Source organism: Cavia porcellus, unplaced genomic scaffold, assembly GCF_034190915.1.
Source record: "Cavia porcellus strain 051 isolate PalLab524CR breed Dunkin Hartley unplaced genomic scaffold, mCavPor4.1 scaffold_33, whole genome shotgun sequence".
Classification (NCBI taxonomy): domain Eukaryota; kingdom Metazoa; phylum Chordata; class Mammalia; order Rodentia; family Caviidae; genus Cavia; species Cavia porcellus.
The window spans coordinates 23,121,536-23,139,732 of record NW_026947516.1 but is presented as its reverse complement, the minus strand read 5'-3'; the positions used below and the strand labels follow the sequence as shown (position 1 = coordinate 23,139,732).

General features: G+C 31.9%; 1 protein-coding gene and 1 long non-coding RNA gene across 10 annotated transcripts in view; one reads left to right on the top strand and one right to left on the bottom strand.

Annotated features, from left to right (window-relative positions):
- Window positions 1-18,197, bottom strand: part of Cnksr2 (connector enhancer of kinase suppressor of Ras 2) — a 284,365-nt gene that overhangs the window by 50,812 nt on the left and 215,356 nt on the right. For all 5 annotated transcript variants that reach the window (XM_063242887.1, XM_063242888.1, XM_063242889.1 and 2 more), the window contains 4 exons: window positions 4,156-4,204; window positions 3,595-3,767; window positions 1,184-1,257; window positions 694-765 (listed from right to left, as the gene is read on the bottom strand). In XM_063242887.1, coding sequence (XP_063098957.1) covers window positions 694-765; window positions 1,184-1,257; window positions 3,595-3,767; window positions 4,156-4,204 — 368 coding nt within the window. The remainder of the gene's footprint in view (window positions 1-693; window positions 766-1,183; window positions 1,258-3,594; window positions 3,768-4,155; window positions 4,205-18,197) is intronic.
- LOC106026909 (uncharacterized) overlaps window positions 3,691-18,197 on the top strand; it is a 121,350-nt gene continuing 106,843 nt past the window's right edge. For 3 of the 5 annotated variants that reach the window (XR_001200503.2, XR_010045403.1, XR_010045401.1), the window contains exons 1-2: window positions 3,691-3,779; window positions 7,132-7,179. This is a non-coding gene — a long non-coding RNA (uncharacterized LOC106026909). The remainder of the gene's footprint in view (window positions 3,780-7,131; window positions 7,180-18,197) is intronic. The other 2 variants (XR_010045404.1, XR_010045402.1) reach the window with 2 other exon arrangements.

The following is an 18,197-nucleotide window of genomic DNA, read 5'->3' as shown; positions in this document are numbered from 1 at the left end:
CCTAACTATAGGCAGGTTATATATACAATGGACATTGGTTGCTAAAACTACAGAGAGGAGAAATTTTGAATCTTAAGCTTAATTTCTATGATTTTATTAAAGGAAAAAGGTAAGTAAAGGAAAGAGAAGGAAAAAAATCATAAAATCTAAAGTTTAGACATGAAGCAGAATATACAAATAACCACAGAGTCCTCTAATCAGTTGGCTGTAAGGCCCTGTTCAGTGACAAAAAAAATTGGCTGAGGCCTGAATTACTGAGATTCATGTTCTGTATAAAATACTTCCCACTTAAAAAGTTAGCTTATTCATACTCTTTTTGGGGGGTCACCTATGAATAAATTTTAAGCCATTTTTGAAATGAAGTTTGAAAAATTCTTTCAGTGATAGAATTTTTTTAGCCTATACATGGACTCTGGTAACTTTTCGATAAACTTGACAAATAATCAATGAGTCTGATTTTTTAAAGGTCATTATTTTTCAAAATAAAGTGTATATTTAGGGTTTATAATACGATATAAATACGATAAATACTGTTCTTTGAACTTAGGTATGGTCATATGGAACTGTAGATGGTTCCATTTTACTTTAAACTAATCAATCTAGAAAGTTCAGACGCTTTCCTCTAACTATTATTGTAGCAAATATAGAATTCTAAGTTTGCATATATATTTTGAAATTTAAGCAATATTTTACCTGTTCATGTCATCAAGATGTTCAGCAGCAAAATAAAAGCTTTTGATTTTAGGATGACAGGCTTTGAATGCACTGAAAAAAGTAAGGTACATTTATTATTATTATTATCATTATTATTATTATTATTATTATTATTTTATTTTTTTATCGGTACCGGGGATCGAACTCACGACCGCCTGCTTGGAAGGCAGGTGCTTATGCTGCTGAGCTAAATCCCCAGCCCCGGTACATTTATTTTTTACAGATTAGGAAATAAGTAAAAATAATATGAATAAAATTCACCTTAATATGTAATCTGAGTTCACATTAGAATGTTCCTATCATGACAGAAACCACAAAAAATTAAATTTTCTGTGCACAAAACTACTTTATTAGCTCAATTTGAAAGCACTACATAAGCTACTTATAATTTAAAAGTTGCAAATTCAAACAAACAAATAAACAAACACCCTTTCCCTTCCCTCTTGCTTCCCAAATAAAATAAACTTACTATTTTTTTCGGCATTCACTGGCTCTATCGATTTTAAACTCAGGCAGACTGATAAATCCTTCTGCTTTTTCATCCTAAGGAAGTAAGATTCTTGTTTAGGCTATTATATAAAAAGGGTTGAAGTAAATTCTATTGTGTAACCATGCCTTGAATATCTATACTACTAAATTTTCTCATGTAACTCCTTCAATTCGACATTTGAGAATACAACGCTACTCTTATCAGTTACATTTCATAAATTGGAGGCATATTATGAAATTATATATATACTTTTTGAAACAGAGCCTCACTATATACTTCCTGCTGGTTTTGAACTCACTATGCAGCCCAGTATGTCCTTGAACTCACAATGATTCTCCTGCCTCAGCCTCCTGAGTGCTGGGATTACAAGCGTGTGCCACTACACCTGGCTTGAAGGTATTTTGAACATTCAGAAAACTACAAATTAAAATTATACAAAGGTTAAAAATCCTTCTTATATTAAACTATTTTAGTTCTGAAACTGAGATATGTTTTACAGGAATCTTTTTGGGGCTGTGAGTACAGTTCACAGGTAAAGCACTTGCCTAGCATTTGCAAGGCCCTGGATTCAAATACTAGTATCCCCAAACAAACAAAAAACAAGTTCTGGTCAGAGGGTATAAATATATTTATAACATATAAAATAAACTGTAGTTCACCTTTCAATACATGATTTTCTATTTTACTGAATGTTCAGATATAAAATACAGAAACTTTACTGATTCAATTTCCACTCTCCTTCCAACAGTTTTCTTATATTAATGTTTCTATATTAATTTTTTCTAATGGTATGATCACTGTTTTGTATATTCATGAATTTACAAATGAAATACATCAATATGATCTTCAAATATTTTACTTGGGATGTAAGTTGTGTGTGTGTGTGTGTGTGTGTGTGTGTGTGTGTGTATGTGTGTGTGATTTTTTCATCTGGAAAAAACAAAATCCATAAAACTTGGCTCCTTTTAATGCTGGATTGAAAAAAATAGGATGAGAATGTAACTAATTTGATCTTGACATTTAAGGTTCTATGGACTGGTATAGCACAGATCAAATACAATTTTGGTTAAGTAAAAGTCTAATGACTTGGTCATGACCAGGAGGAGGGACATAATGATTAACCGGGCTTACCAAAGATAGTTTTAGATTATTTGGAATAGCTTTTATATAACATTAAGATTTTGAATCTATTATCTGGTTGACATACAAAAAGTATTTAATGTATCTATTATGTTAAAATACAGGTAAAATTAAGGCTTATTGTAGCTAAATGAAGACATTTGAATCAGTGGATATTTTAGGTCAGTGGTAGCAATCCTATGGCTTGCATGCACACCAGGCTGTTTATATCACTGAAAGGTCTAAAAGGTTTGCCATCACTGTTTTAGGTTACTGCATGATTGCCAAAACAATATCAAAAGAACAAAGCCAATCAAATCATTTTGTATATATAATACATATAAGTATATTAAATAGAAAAATAATAATTCAAGATTTTACAGATAAAATTTCAATTTGAAAAATTTTACTATTAGCAAACTGCTTGAGCACTTAGAATATACTAGGTAGGCACTGTTCTAAGTGGGTTTTACAATTATTGATTCCATCCATATGATAGCTCAGTAATGTAGGCATTCATACTTCTGTTTTACAGAAGAAGAAGCTGAAGCCCAGTAATTTGGGTGGTGTGATTCCTAAGCCTACCCATGTGACATGAGATAATGTGATGTGACATTATAACAGCTTGTTTAGCAAACACAATACTCTAGATACTATATGTTGTAGTCACAAGCACAATAATGTTATATTATATTTCAACAATTAATCTTCAAATAAAAATTAATGTCTTAACAGTATTTGTTAAAAGACTTTAACATATTAAGTCATGTACATTTCCTGATAAGCTAACAGCAGAAATCATTGTTTGTCAAGAAAAACAAATTCAGATGATACCAATTTATATACGTTACTAAAGAGTTCCATTCTTGTGGGGAAAACAGAAGAAATGTACAACTTTAAACAAAAGCAAGACATCTAAAAATCTATATTAAATTTTCATGTGTAGTCCTTTTAGTTAAGCTACAGCTTGAATTTGCTTGGTATTTTCAGTTAGAAACATATAATTTTATCATCCTTTATCAGTGCTTCAGATATATTCCTTCACTATAAAAACTGAGAAAATTATTTTTCCACAGTCTCCAAATGCAATGTATATTTAAAATGTACCAATAAATTTAATTATTAAAAAAGAGGATAGATTAAAACAGTAACTAGAATAATCTCCTGAGTTGGTTTTAAGGTGGCATGATTTTTAAATATCAATCGCAAAATAGTGATACTTTTGTTTAAAGATAGAAGTGAATGAGAACACAAAATGTATACTGCATTACCTCTTCATTAATATACCAGTATAGGGATGCATCCTTTAGAACAAACCAATATTTCTTCCATTTCTGTGAAAAATAACTCTTTGCATCTTTCTTTTTCCAAAGCCAGCCCTCACAGTCACCACGGCCAAGATCCTTGCAAGAAATTCTTCTTTTGCTCTTGCCTGCTATGGGACCTAAATATAACAGTAAGTTAAAATGCTGCTTCAATTTTGAAAAAAACATGTAGAGGTTTAATTAAGTCTGAGTTCTAAGCCTTAAAACCTAACATTTTTAGATTGGGTTGGAATATAAAAATGCAGAAATCTTTAATTATTTTTCCTCCACATAAGTGACACAATTTTATCAGAGATGTGGTATCCCAGCATCCAAATATGTTGGGACCATTTACTGTAAAAGGTACTTAGTGGGGAGTGAACTGAAGGGGAGCTGGTCTTGGCAGCTCTTTGTACTAGAGAGTTGTGCTTTTCCAAACCAACTTGGGCTCAAATAAGAAAGGATGAGTGAAGGGGTCTAGTAAATATCACAGTGCAAAGTAAACAGGTACAGCTTTCTATTTCTTACCTTTATTTTTCTTCTTTGATTTGTGCTGTAGAGAAGACTGTTGAAATGTCTGAAATCAAAGATAAAGATGAATGTTATCTGGTATTCAGTGTGATCCAGAATGCCAGCAGGCTACACGGAGCTTTCAAGGCTAGATGAAGACTAAATCCTGGCTAGAAAAGTACCTCCCCTAAGCTTCAAATAAATTAATATACCATGTCACTTAACTTTCTAATCTCCTATGAAATAGGATAGGATATTCTGTTTACTATTAATTAATAGGTAAAGAAATCAGGCTTGAAGCATTGATAAAACTAACCTCACCCTACCCCAATTTTGTACCTTTTTATGTTTACTGTGCTTTTGCAAGAGATTATTTGAATCTCACAAATAACTTATGAACTAGGCAAGCAAATATGGCTAATACCCACTCACATCCAACTCCCTTAGTCTCCAAATATTTCAACACTTTTTATGTCTACTCCTATAACTGTGTTGTGGACTAATCTTCATGTACATAATGTCATAATCTTAACTCCTTACTGTAGATTTCCAATTATCTTTACCTTTCCACATTTGAGCTACTTACTTCCATGACCATGTTTCATATCTTAAACACACTCCAGCCACTATTGCTAATAGCTACTGTTTAAATAGTCTAATACCACTGTCTTATCAATTAAAATATATTGAGGCATCTAATTCATTTAAAATGATCACCTTATGCCTTTAACTCCTCCCATTTTGTTCCCATGGAACATCATTATAATGGTTCCCTTGAACTATGTTCCCTGCATCATACCTTTCCAGCTAAACAATCATCCTAGTTAACTTACCTGTTTCTTTCATTTATGCTCAATATGTTTGGAGAAAAACCCACAATTGTATTGACTGGTGTAGCTCTTGATTAATGACTATCAATCTGGCTCCAGTTAGTCTACTAAGCTAGATCATTTATTGAACAGGGGTAATAAGATTATGTTCACATGCTTAGCTGGGCAAGTGGGAACAGATATAGTTTGTCTGTTTTACTTCACAAATATTCCTCAAAAATGAATTTTAATTAACAGATTCTCTTCATGAAAGTGTATCAATATATCAGTAAGGGAAATTAAATTATATTTACATAAAATTTGCTGATCTTGGTTTTATATAAAACAGTATTATTTAATATCTTAACTAATGAAATAGTATTTTACTTACATAATTTTTTCTTTTTCTGTGTATGATTTACATAATTCTAATTAATCAATTATGGATGACTATTAACAGGTTATTTAGCTGGTCTAAAGACAGGGGTTAGAAAATTTTTTTAGCTGGGCTAAAAACAGGGGTCAGAAAATTTGTTGATATACAATGTAACTTAGAGATAATAATCACCCAAGTGTCAAAGCACTATAAACATGCATATATGTAGGTTACATATATTTATACATATACCCACCTTTGCAGCATTCATGGCTAATGAAATTTATAACCAATTTTTGAGAGAAGGTATAAAAGATAAAACCCATCATGCTATGTTGATTTGCTTCAGTGCATTTTGTTTCAAAATAGTAGCATAAATAATAACTCAGGCTAATGTGTTCAAGTGTAGTTAATTTAAATATAGTTATTTTCCCTCATAAAATTACTGATTAAGTTTTTTCCTTTTGTGTTTTCACAAGTAATCATTAGTTTTACAGTTCATTACTTTGACAAATGACAAGATGGGACTGGTTTGTTTTTAGAAAGCTATATGGATAATAGAAAGCATGGAAAAATTAGATTACATAATGTACCTCCTGTTCTTGTATGCTATTCCTCAGAACTTGTAGGTCTACTTTAAAATCTATACAAAAACACACATGCTTTTCAACTTTTCTTTTAAAAATATTTTATCTTTTCCTATAAATATCTAGTACTTTCATAAAAATAATGAGTATGGAGTATAAATGATATACATGTTGTTGATACCTATGCACTCCTACTCAGTACAAATTAATCCATCAGTCAATGAACTGAAGCCTTACATGTGTTTTGAAGATACTGTAAATATCACAATAGGGTACTTTTAAGAGAGATTTTATTTTTCCAAGGCACGTGATATTTTTAAAATGAAAAATTAATTGAATTATATGCTTTGATATGTAATGTGGAGAAACCTACAGTCCTGTTTGCAGGGTTGAGCCTTGCATAGCATCTTGGAACTTGGTTGCTGAACAGTTAACTATACTGTTGGGAAGCTTCCTTAAATGACATACTGTTTTCCCACCTGAGGCATTGAATAATTGCCTTCCTTCTAGGAATTGCTGGAATTTTGGCAATTACTAGATAAAAGCTGCCTAAATGACCAGCTCGATAAAATCTTTGGTTACTGAGTTTCTAAACGGGCATCCTTGGGAAGAAGTAATGCAAATTATGTACAACATTTTAGCTTTCTGGAAAAAGTTTGCTCTGTATCCTGCCATGGAGGGAGAGAGCACAGGAAGTCTGCATATGGATTTCTTCAGATTCCACAGATGTCTTGTCCTTACTGCATCATTATAGTAAGCCTTCCTGTGAGTAGAATTATATGAGTTTTTCTACAGGAGAATTTGGGGACCCTTGAAATATTCTTATACTATAAAAAGGTCTTTTATAAATTTTCATTGAAAACTGTTCATTATTCATACAAATAAGCTCTTTACACTGAAAGTTTCCTTATGTCATAAGCAATTGCTGTTATGCATCCTTCAAGCAAAAATTTATGACACTGAAGGAATATTCATTATAAGGAATATTCATTCAATATCATATAAGATTTATCTTATATGAATTTTCAGTTTGAAAGTATATTGTGCAAAATTTAATGAGTGCAAAACATTAAGTACAGACAAATGGCTATAACAGATAACACAGCTGATCATTATAGGATACTAAAAGAACTGAAAAAAAGAGTTATGTAATCTTTGCGTTCATGATGATGAATGTACTTGTCTTAAGAGTGAAAATTTACAATATATCTTATTTCTGTAGTTTTTGTATTGACTTCAGATCGCCCTTCTTCCAGTTACATGCTCAATTGTAAGTACATTCTTTAAAAGTTCTCCAGAGCAGTATATGAGTCGTGTCTGAAAATATAAAAATCATTTGTTCTTAAATAATAGCTTGGTTGAGTACAGAATTCTGAGTTAAAAATAATTTACTATTGATAATTTAAACAAATTTTATTTTTGTATCTATTGCTGTTTTTAAAACATCTGTAATTACTGTCATTTGTTATAACCTGTCTTTATCCTCTTTATAGCTTTCAAAATATTTTATCTTCATTCTTAATATTCCTCATTTTCATTATATTTCTAGGCTATAATACATCATAATTAACCTTTTTTAGCATTCACTAGATTGCACTGAAAGTGTTCCTGCATTATGAATATTCTCAGCCACTCTCTCTTCAAATGGTCTTTACTTGCACATTTGTAATTCTTTAGATGAATGTTGATACCTTTTAATGTATCACTTATATGTCTTTCTTATATATTAGCTTTTCCTATTTCTGCGGGTGAATTCATTCTGTCTTCCAATATCCTAATTCTCTTTCTCTGATTTTTTCCAGTCTATAGTGTTCATTTCATTGAAAATATTTAATATTTCTAGGCTATTTAGTTGGTGTTGGTTCTTTTGAATATCCCCTATTCATGAGATTCCTGTTTTTATTTCAACATTTATTGTAAGGACTTTTGTGAGCTTCTCATATTTGCATTTAATGTGGAAAGAATCACCTGATTGTTTAGTTCTCTCACTAGCACTTCCTGTTCATTACAGTGAGTACCTGGCTAAAAGTTATTTGAACTTTCCAAGAATATTATACAAGCTGTGATGTTTAGAAACTTACGATTAATATCACCAGTCAGGTCTTCTTGACTGAGCTACAGTCAACAGATTTAATATATTCAAAACTAGGCTTGATATTCAATACCAGCTAACCAAATCTGATCCTCTCTAGTCTTCTATACAGTACTTTAGTGAATGGCAGTTCCACAGGTTTTTCCTCCTTAGTGGCTCAGGTAGGAAATATTAAGAGTCATTTTTAAATTTTCATTCTCTTACGGCCCATGCTCAATTCACCAACAAATTGTATCTGTTCTGTATTTCAGAAATATTTATAACCTCATACTGTCCTGGTCTAAACTACCATCCTTTCTCATCTGGATTACTGAAATACCTTCTCAATGGTTTTCCTGCTCTACTTTTAACATAAGACCCTGAGTGATGCTACTAAAATATGATTTGAGTCATGTTAAGTCCTACATATAAAACTCTACAATGGCTTCTCGTTTTACTACAAATAAGCACCCACCTCCTTTCAAAGATTTTGAAGTTCCTGCATGATCTGGTCCAGTTACCTTTGCCTATTTTTCTCCTTGCTAACTCTATTCCAGCCACACTTGCTGATCTTAGACCATGGAAAGTGCAATCTTTCCTAAGGGCTTTTAACCCTGATGTTTGCTCTGACTGAAATGGTCTTTACTCAGATACTGTCATGGTTCACTCCTTTATCTCTTTCAAGACTTCATAGTAAATTCTTCCTATGGTTTACCATATAATAAAAATATTATTCCCATTGCCCTCAACACTTTCTCTTTACCTGCTTTATTTTGCTTATCATTTTTCATTTTCTAAAGTAATTAGTATACTTATGTTTGTTAGCTTCAAATATGAACACCATTAAAGATGGACAATTCTATTTTAAACATTGTCTAGAACAGGGCCTAGCACAGAGTAAATGCTCAATAAATATTGGTCCAGTGCATGAATATTAAACATACTAGCAGAGAGTACAGGATACATTTTAGATACAGCTGATACTTTTAACTGGAAGAAGTTCTATGTCTGGGGACTGGAAAAGCCAGGTATCTTTTTTCTAGTAATCCATGTACTAAAGCTCTATGCTTTAACAACCTATTCTACTGGGCAGGAAAGAAAATGTTCTTTATTATCCATTTTCCTTTAGCATACTTACACTCAGATTGGCTTAGTGCATTTAATGGTCTAACTTTAAATTCAAGATGAAGCTGGCAAAAGTACATTAAATCTGTGTCAAAGGCTATTTATGCAAAAAATTATGTGAGGAATTATGAATGGATGTGTTGAAACCATATTTCAGTCCATAAAAACAGAATATGATAAAATAAAAGGCTATTATGAAAGTATTGCTGATCCTCTTCTTAACCATACGTATGCATGCTAAAATACTCAGGATGGCTATAAAGATCCCCTTTTTCAAACATGTGCCTGAAAAGACCATTTGTCTTTCATTTCATTTTGTCCACAGATGTTATCTTCAAACTTCATTCTCCCCTCTTTGGATATAGCAGTGTGGGGAGGGTAATTTGGGTCATTCTTATCCTGAAATTTTCAGAAGCACTTATTTTAATTGTAGAAGAAAACAACAGTCCCTCTGTTACACTTTGAAAGCTCAGCTACTGTAACATTCTTCTCAAATTGCAAATTGCCACACTTATAGAAAAATTTGCAATCAAAACATACTCATTGCAATATAGCAACTTTCTCTTACTGCAATTTTCTGCAAAGTTTATTCAGTGACTAGTCAAATTAATAGCTTATTTCTTCTAAATAAGAAGGTGCTTAGCAATTTGAAACACTTGGGAAAAATGACAGCTGATTCCACAGCTTTAATTTTTTTTAAATAAACAAAAATTTTTTAAAGATTTTAAATATTATACAAAGAATAATATTTTCTTACTCTCTAATTGTAAGGCAGCAGAAGAAACTGTAAACACGAGTAAGTTTGGTAAGATACTAATGGGACTAAATATTAAATCAAGAAATCTTAACTTATAAAAAATTATAGTCTAGAATTTAATAAGTTTTCTGTTGTTGGTAGTGTACTTAATCATCTGCTACATAAAAGAAAACATTGGAACATAGAAGGGTGATGGACGCAGCATTTCATATACACTAAGTCTTTCAGTACACTGGGTTGAGGTAGCTTTGGCTTCTGTCAGTAAAGGTGACCTGAATTTTACTCAGTGAAAATGTATTAGCAACTATAAAGATGGCTCCACACTCAAAAAGAAGTATAATTTTAAAATATAAAAGGATCACTTAACAGTCCGATAAGAATAAAAATGTAGCAACTGGAAGGAATCTAGAGAAGTTCAAACTAGTAAGACTAGGAAGAGTATGTTTTATCACAAGAATGTTATGTACATCAGCTTTAAAGGAAGAAATGATTGAATTTTATGCAAAATTGCATCTTAGGTGAGTCCTCTTTCCTTTGCAATGGCAAAGTAGAAAAGAGTGATTAATGGGTGATTATTTTGGAAGGCTTACAAGAACTACTACCTTTGGATAACAGGAACTGTCATTTTTAGATCATAATGATTATTATTTACTAAGGACTTCAGTGTCAAGCACAGTATTAACACATTAATGTTATTAGTTTTAATTCTTGCAATAAATCTGTGATGTGATTATCATTAACCTTATTTTAAGGAGGAGAAAATGGATACACAAAATGTATAAACGACTTGCTCAGGATCACGGAAGTAGAGGCAGAGTCAAAATTCAAATCTGGGTCTGGTGACCCCAAAACCTGTGCTCTGAACTCTATGCATATCACTCCTTCCCAGTAAGTATTCTGTAGTGATAGTAACAATGTGTGAGACAAGAAAATAAAGCTTCTAATATGAGATATGAAAATATTTCATGACATATGATGTAAGTATGCACTATGTGGGAAGAAACGATTCTCCAAAATAGAAAGATATTAGGAAGGATAGCATTTTTATATTAGAAGAGATAACTGAAACCAGTCATATCTTATCAATCTTTTTCATACTTTATCAATTTTACTTTAATTGGAAAGTTATATTGCTCTGCTGGTTAGGAAAGATTTATAGGACTATTTTGGCATCCACTTACAATATCTACATGTTAGGAAAGCACATGCTATCATTTAATTTTGCAAATGAGATACAAATCAAGGGAGAGGAACCTATGACCTTTGGCTCAGCCGAAGTAGACAAGGATGAGAATGTAATCACATTTTGCTTCAAAACTTTTAAAAGGATTTACTGAATTCAGTGCAATTAAAATCTATGTTAATATTGATGAGGCAAACCAAATGAGGCAAGCCTGCCTTTCCACTAATTCTTTACACTGGAGAATTCTCTTTTAGCTAATTCACTGCTATGCAGTTTTTTACACAATACACTCTTGACTATTAAGCAATGCTTTAAAATTACTGTACTTGAATCACTTTCCCATGGTGTGATTTTTACCCATTGTACTGGTTTCTATGAAAGCAGAAACAATCTGCTTTGGTCATCAGTCCACATTCAGTTCCTGGTATAGTACTGAAAAGCATGGATCAAATAGTTCACTATGTGGGACACTGAGATATGGTATATAAGTTATGGCATCTATTTTGCAATCTGTCAGTACATTCTGCCTTACCTTCAAAACATATCCAGAGCCTAATTCTTTCTTACCACTTCCACATTAGCACATGGAGCTAGCCATTCTCATTTTTCATTTGAATTAACTAGATCTTATCTAGTCTTCCTGCTTCCACACTTATCTATGGTCCCTTCACTCCACTGTCAGCACACTAGCCAGAGTTGTAACACTTAGAATCGCCACTTTTCATTAAGAGTACAATGTACAGTATCAGTTGAACAACAATGAGGTACAAATCAGAAGATCTGAATTCTAAGTCTCCATAATTTCGTCAATACGGTACTTCTGTGACAATGATCAAGTACAAGAACTGCTCTCCGCCTCAATTTCTTCATCTGCAAGACTAGGATTTGAACCAGATGATTTTAGAATGTCACACAGAGCACTAATTTTACATGATACTCATTTTAAAATAAATAAAAAACTATATAATTTGTCAGCATGCAAATCTAACTATTGGTCTTTTATGAAGTATATGTGCCTGTAGTCACTGTGAGTTTTAATACTGAATGCTACATTATTCTTTGAAAAGCACTTAGTTTAGGTTTAAACTACACCATATATGGAAGGAACTTATCAACCAGCTATATTAGGCATAACTATTTTGGGTGACTGATTGACATTACAATTAACATAGATTTTGTGCCTGAGAAAAAGGCAGAAAGTTTTTAATAGGTGTAATGTGGAAGAAAGGTGGCTCCTGCTCCTGATCCTTCTGTCTGACAGAAACTGCTGACATCTGGGTGGCACAGAAATCGGGACATACTTGTCAGTCTTTTGTGACAAAGAAATGTTTATGATCAGAAAAAACAAAAAAGAAACAGATTTGCTACCTGCACATTAATGAATTACAAGGGAATGAATTATATGTAAAGGAAATAGAAAAATAACATAAAAAGGCTCAGTTCTAATAGAGTATAGATAAATAAGAATCTCAAATGAAGTTATTATTATACTATGATGATTTTTGTCAAGAATGACATGATTGAATCATAATTATTAAAAACTTTTTTAGCAATTCACTTAATTATTTTATTGGGAAAATAAAGTCAAACAAGTTTTATTGGTTATCTTTAGTTTTGTTTCTCTGATAGTAATACATGTATTTTCTCATCATGGAATTTTTGTTTTATTAGTTTACTTTGATCCAAGACAGCCACAATTCACCTAAAAATCTTATGGCTAAGAATATGTTTATGTCAAACACTTACTCTGAGATATCTGGTTTTATACAGCAAAAGAGCTTCTAAGACAACTACTTCAAGTGTGCCCATATTTTCTAGTTTTGGTGCAGTTCACTTAATATAGCTTTTTCCTTAACAGAATTTTTTTTTCAGAGCAAATACTAGATATGGGTAGTAATAAGAGTTGAGTTTAAATGGTTTTAATAGTCTCTATGTACAATTCATGTTATAATAAAACAATTAAGGGATAAATGTGATATTTTTCCTTCCCTTCAATTCTGAACCATATAAGACATAATTTTAAGCCTAGTTGAGCAAAACTTGTTTTGTCTAACAAAACAGAAAAAACCTAATCAGGTTTTCTTCCAATCGGAAGAATTTTTAAAAAAAACACTTTGGTGCTTGCAGCAAGAAGCAAATCATCATTGTGCTGTCAATTCACATAGCCTTTTTCATAGTCTTCTTTGAAGTGCTATGCTCATCTTGTAAATAAGAAAACTGGGTAAGAGAAAGTAATTTACACAAACTCAGATATGAATTAAACTAGATTTCTACAAGGCCTAATGTTTGTTACTTGTTTAGAACTGGATGCCTCAAATGGACCTAGATTACATTTTGCTTGTCCTTAGCCCACTGGCAAGGACATTTTGGTAACATAGTTGGAGCACAGAGGCTTTACTTGTGTACATCCATAGTGACACACACAGGGTTCCAGTTTCTTTGTATGTATTGACTCCTTTTTGCTATTATAAAAATATATATGAAGAGTAAAAAAATGTAAATATTCAAAAAAATTTTATATCAAATTAAGTAGAAGGTATCATTTAGCTGTTTTGTGTAATAGCCACATGGCAAAAATTGAGGACAAGATGCTAAACCGCAGTTGAGTGAAGGAGGTTCAACAGCTGACTAAAATAACATGATCTAGGTATACAGCCTTCTGCTACTCTTCTTCAGAGTATGAAAAATTCTAAAAGACTTGTGTATGCATTATTAAGTAAAACCTCTTCAAGTGTACCAGACATGCTATCCTAATTATTACTTGTTTTAGTCTTCTGACTGAACATAAAGCAAATGCAATTTGAAGTTTTATTTTCCAAGTATGCTTCAGAAAATTAAATAAGCAGATTTGCAAGAATTACGCCTCTATTGGGTTTGGGTACACTTTTGAGCCCACTCAGAATAGAAAGATAAAATATAATTTTTAAATAATAAAACAGACTTTTGACTTTACCACTGAACCTTACACATATTGTTGCTAGAGCAATTTTCAAAGCAGGTTTTACCTGGTAGGAATATAGTTTTCTACAGCAATTTAGCTAAGCTGAAAGGAACTATGTGCCTCAGAATTCTCTTCTCAGTGTGGCTCTAGGCTGTTTGGCAATTTGTGGCACTTTGGAATTATACAAATAAAGCAGCAGGCCTTACGCTCTGAAGTTTAGCTTTGAGTGTTGGTTACTGCTACAGTTTATGCACGTCATCATTTTTCAGCTGGCTCACCTTGTTAGTGCAGTCAGCATCAAGTTCTACAACTCCTCAGGCTCTGATCAGGTCTCTTCACCCACCTCCACTGAGGACTACTGAACAAAGAACCCGTGAAACTCCATGGCGAAAGATTTGAGCATCATTGTTGAAGTTGGAGGCCATGTTCTAGTTTCTTCTCAGGCATTCTAGTTTACCTTTGTTTTCCCTTACTTCATGTCCAGATTTTCCTTCCAACCACTGGCCCTGCTTAAGTGTCTACTAGCTCCTCAACTGAGTAAGATCTAGTCTTTTTTCTATGCCACTTAGTGATTCTCCTTCCCTAAAGGAACCTCAAATAGTATACTCATTAATGTCTGAAGGGAATGTATATTTTTAGTCTTAAGATGCTTCCTGGTTTTCTTATCAGGATATAAGTACCCTTATATGCAATTGAGTTAATTTTTCCATATGGAGTTAAGAATACTACGTGGCCAACATAGTAGAAAAAAATACAATCTATTGAATTCTGAAAAACAAAGAGTAAAAGGAACATTATTATCCTCTTTTTACTGTTGAAAACAAAGGTTCAGAAATGGCTCCAGCTCCCTTGTGTAAGAAGCTGAAAGAGCAAATATCCAAAATCTACAATAAATATTGTTTAAGGGTAAGAAACTGCTGAAAGAGGAAAAGTATCTGGGATAGGGGAAGGAGGAAAAAAGGAAGGGAAAGGAAATAGACATAAATTTGTATATATACACATAAGATAGCTAAGATGACTAAACTATTGATTCTTTTAGTTCTTGGAAAAGAGTAGTTAATACTCATATGAGTAGATCAATGTTACATGTCTATATCTGGTAATCTAAGGAACCCTTTTGAAGGTAACAATATGCAAAATTACAACCACTGCTAAATTCCTATCATCTTATTTTGAAAACCTATACTGTTATTGTTTTGGGTTTGTTGTTGTCTTTTTCTTTTGTGTCTTTTTTTTCTCTTAAATAAAAAAATTTCTTTCCATTTCAAAAAAATAAAAAAAGGAGAAACAGCTCTAAATGGCTCTAGGTATGTTCGTAAAAGAAGTGTCCTGACAAGTTCTTTTCATGTTTATTATGATAAGGAAGTTTATATTAATTACTTTAAAATCAGTTGCATAAAAATAGAGATTGAAACACTGATCTATATTTCACCATTTTAGATTGTTTGGGACCAAAGTTTACATGGATCCTATTCCTGGCATATCTTGATATGGTAGAGCTGTTGATATAGAATTTGGCAGTACCATTTGAATTGAGATTTTAGGTTGAGCTCACAAACTTTGACTCACTGCCAATTGCTGTTAGAGTCAAAGTCAACAAAATGTATGTAAAGGCTGCAAATTGTCTGACATGTTCTTGGAAAATTTAACTTCAAGACACTAGACTGTAAAGTTATCAATAATTATCCCTTAATTCAGTTTATTAAGAGGAATCTTTGGATAAGATTTGTGCACATATAGTAAATCATACGTATACTTCTGCAGAATCTGAAGGTGCTGAAATCATCAAGGGGATACTATATTTAAGAATTAAATGAAGAAAAGATTTTGGTACAGATTATGCTCCCTTCATCAGAATAGACTTTAAAAAATTCCAGGAGCAACATAACTTTACAGGGTGTTACTAAACTTGAGATGCTTCATTAAATGAGTTATGGTGGTGAAATAATGTGAGAATAGTGATTATGGAAAAAATAAAGCACTATTTCCTAAGAAATTTGAACAAGTTTTCTGAAGCTATAAAGCTAACAGACAAAAATCTATAATATAAAACAGGCCTTTAAAACATCTGTGATCAAAGGTATTAAAGATGAGTGTGTCCTCAAAAAGTTTGTAATTATTGACCTTAGCAAACAAGCCAAAGACCAGCCATCAGAACTTTTACTTTTTTAAAGGCAACAAAGAATTTATAATAAAATTTAAACATAATAAATTTAAACAATTATATTACTAATTCAATTCGTCTGTGTCCTATTTTGCAGGGTGCGTCACTAATTAAAACAAGTTTTATGTTTGCTTCCTGGCAGTCATTAACTAGGAGTAAGCAGAATGAGCACCACATTTGTTCAAACATGAAATTAAAAAGTAGGCTTCAATTTATGGAATAATCTGTTTTGTATAATGTTAAAAGAATTCTCTCTCAAGAGTGAGGGTTATCAGAGCATTAACACTCAAATTTTAAAACTTAAAACAGATCAAGCAAAAAATTATAAACATTTAATAACATTTTAAAAATTAATAAAACTTAAGAATTTAGTCTTTTCAAGAATCTTAGCCTTAAAGAAATAATACAGAAACCATTGTTCATTTTCTTTTAACTGGTTCTAAATACCCTGTAATACTTTCATTCTCTTTAATGGTTTCGCACTGTCTTGGTATGTTTGATGCTACAGTACACGAAGTTATACTCAAATATTTCAAGGAAAGAGACACTATGGTAACTACTATTATGTCAGGTTATCTGGTGGTGAAACACTACGTTGCTTAAATTGTTCTGTTCTGACCTGTGTTGTTATGTCCTCTTTTATCTCAATCTCCCCTTTTTAAAAAATTATTATTATTATTATTTTTATTTTTAATTAAGGGAAAAATAAACTAAAAAATAGCAGGATATATTATAGTAACTTTTTTGTTTTCCTATTAACCTGATTTGAACCACTGTATTGCTCTCACCATCTTGTATTGACTGATTTTACTCTATTCTGTTTTGTATGATAGTATCAAGTTTGAAGGTATAGGAAACTACTTTGAAGACAATAAGATTCACTATGATGCCCATTCTGGTTTGACTATTATTTTCTTTTGAAGTCCTGTAAGATCTCCGATGTTTATGTTTTATTGGTTTGGTTCTGTACTGTTTTGTTCAATTTTATTATACCTGATGATATAGGCAACTCTTTTTAAGATAGCAAGAGGCATTACGGTTACCACTGTTGATCATCTGGTATTCTGTTTTCATATCATGTACTATGTCCATCCTTTTGTTTTGACTGACTCCGTTTTGTTTTGTCACATTTGGTTTTATTGTCTTCAAAAAAGTAGTAAGAACTGTGGGAGTAATAAAACCCAAAATGTGTAATTGTTATTGTAAAAAAAAGAGGAAAAGAAAGTGCTCTAAAGGATATAACTGCATGTATATTTAAGTGTGTAAGATAGAAAATCATATTACTAAGTTTTTGTTGGATCATTGAACACAACTCTTTGCAGTCTCACTGTTTGAATGTCCATTTTGTATGCTTCAATTTTGTAACTTGAACAACTATTTCTAAGATGACAATATGTAATCTGTTAACTAGTGATTTCTTACTGTTTATTTTTTTTAAATTCTGTATTTTAATGTTTAATTATACTTATTTAAGAGAACAATTCAGATTATATAATTCATCTTTGGTGACTTTTGTTTGTAGTTTTTGATAAATTGGTCCATTCATCTAAACTGAGTATTTCTTCATTGATGTTTTCCATGTCAGTGATGTTTATAGTGATAACCTTTCTTTAATTCATGGTACTGGTAATTTAAGTCTTTATTTTGGTCCTTTACCATCTTATTAGAGGTTCATAATTTTTTCAAAAGATTTCACAGCTATTGGTTTGTTATTCTTTACTGATTTCCTGTGTTCATTTTTATTGGTGATGCTTTTATCTCCCACTTCCCCTTTGGTCCTTTGCCTAGTTTCTTGAGGTAGGATATGAGATTACTGACAATTTTTCTTTTTCTGATATAAACATTAGTGCTATAAAACTTTCCTAAGCATTGGTCACGTTTTCATTTTTATTGTTTAATTTTCCTTGAGAATCCCTATTTAATGTAAGGATCATGTAGAAATGTGTTGTCTAATCTCCAAATGATTACCTTTGGTTATTGTTTTCTAGTTGTTCCCCTTATCAGACAGCGTACTTCATATTTTCTCATTTATTTTACATTTAAAGTA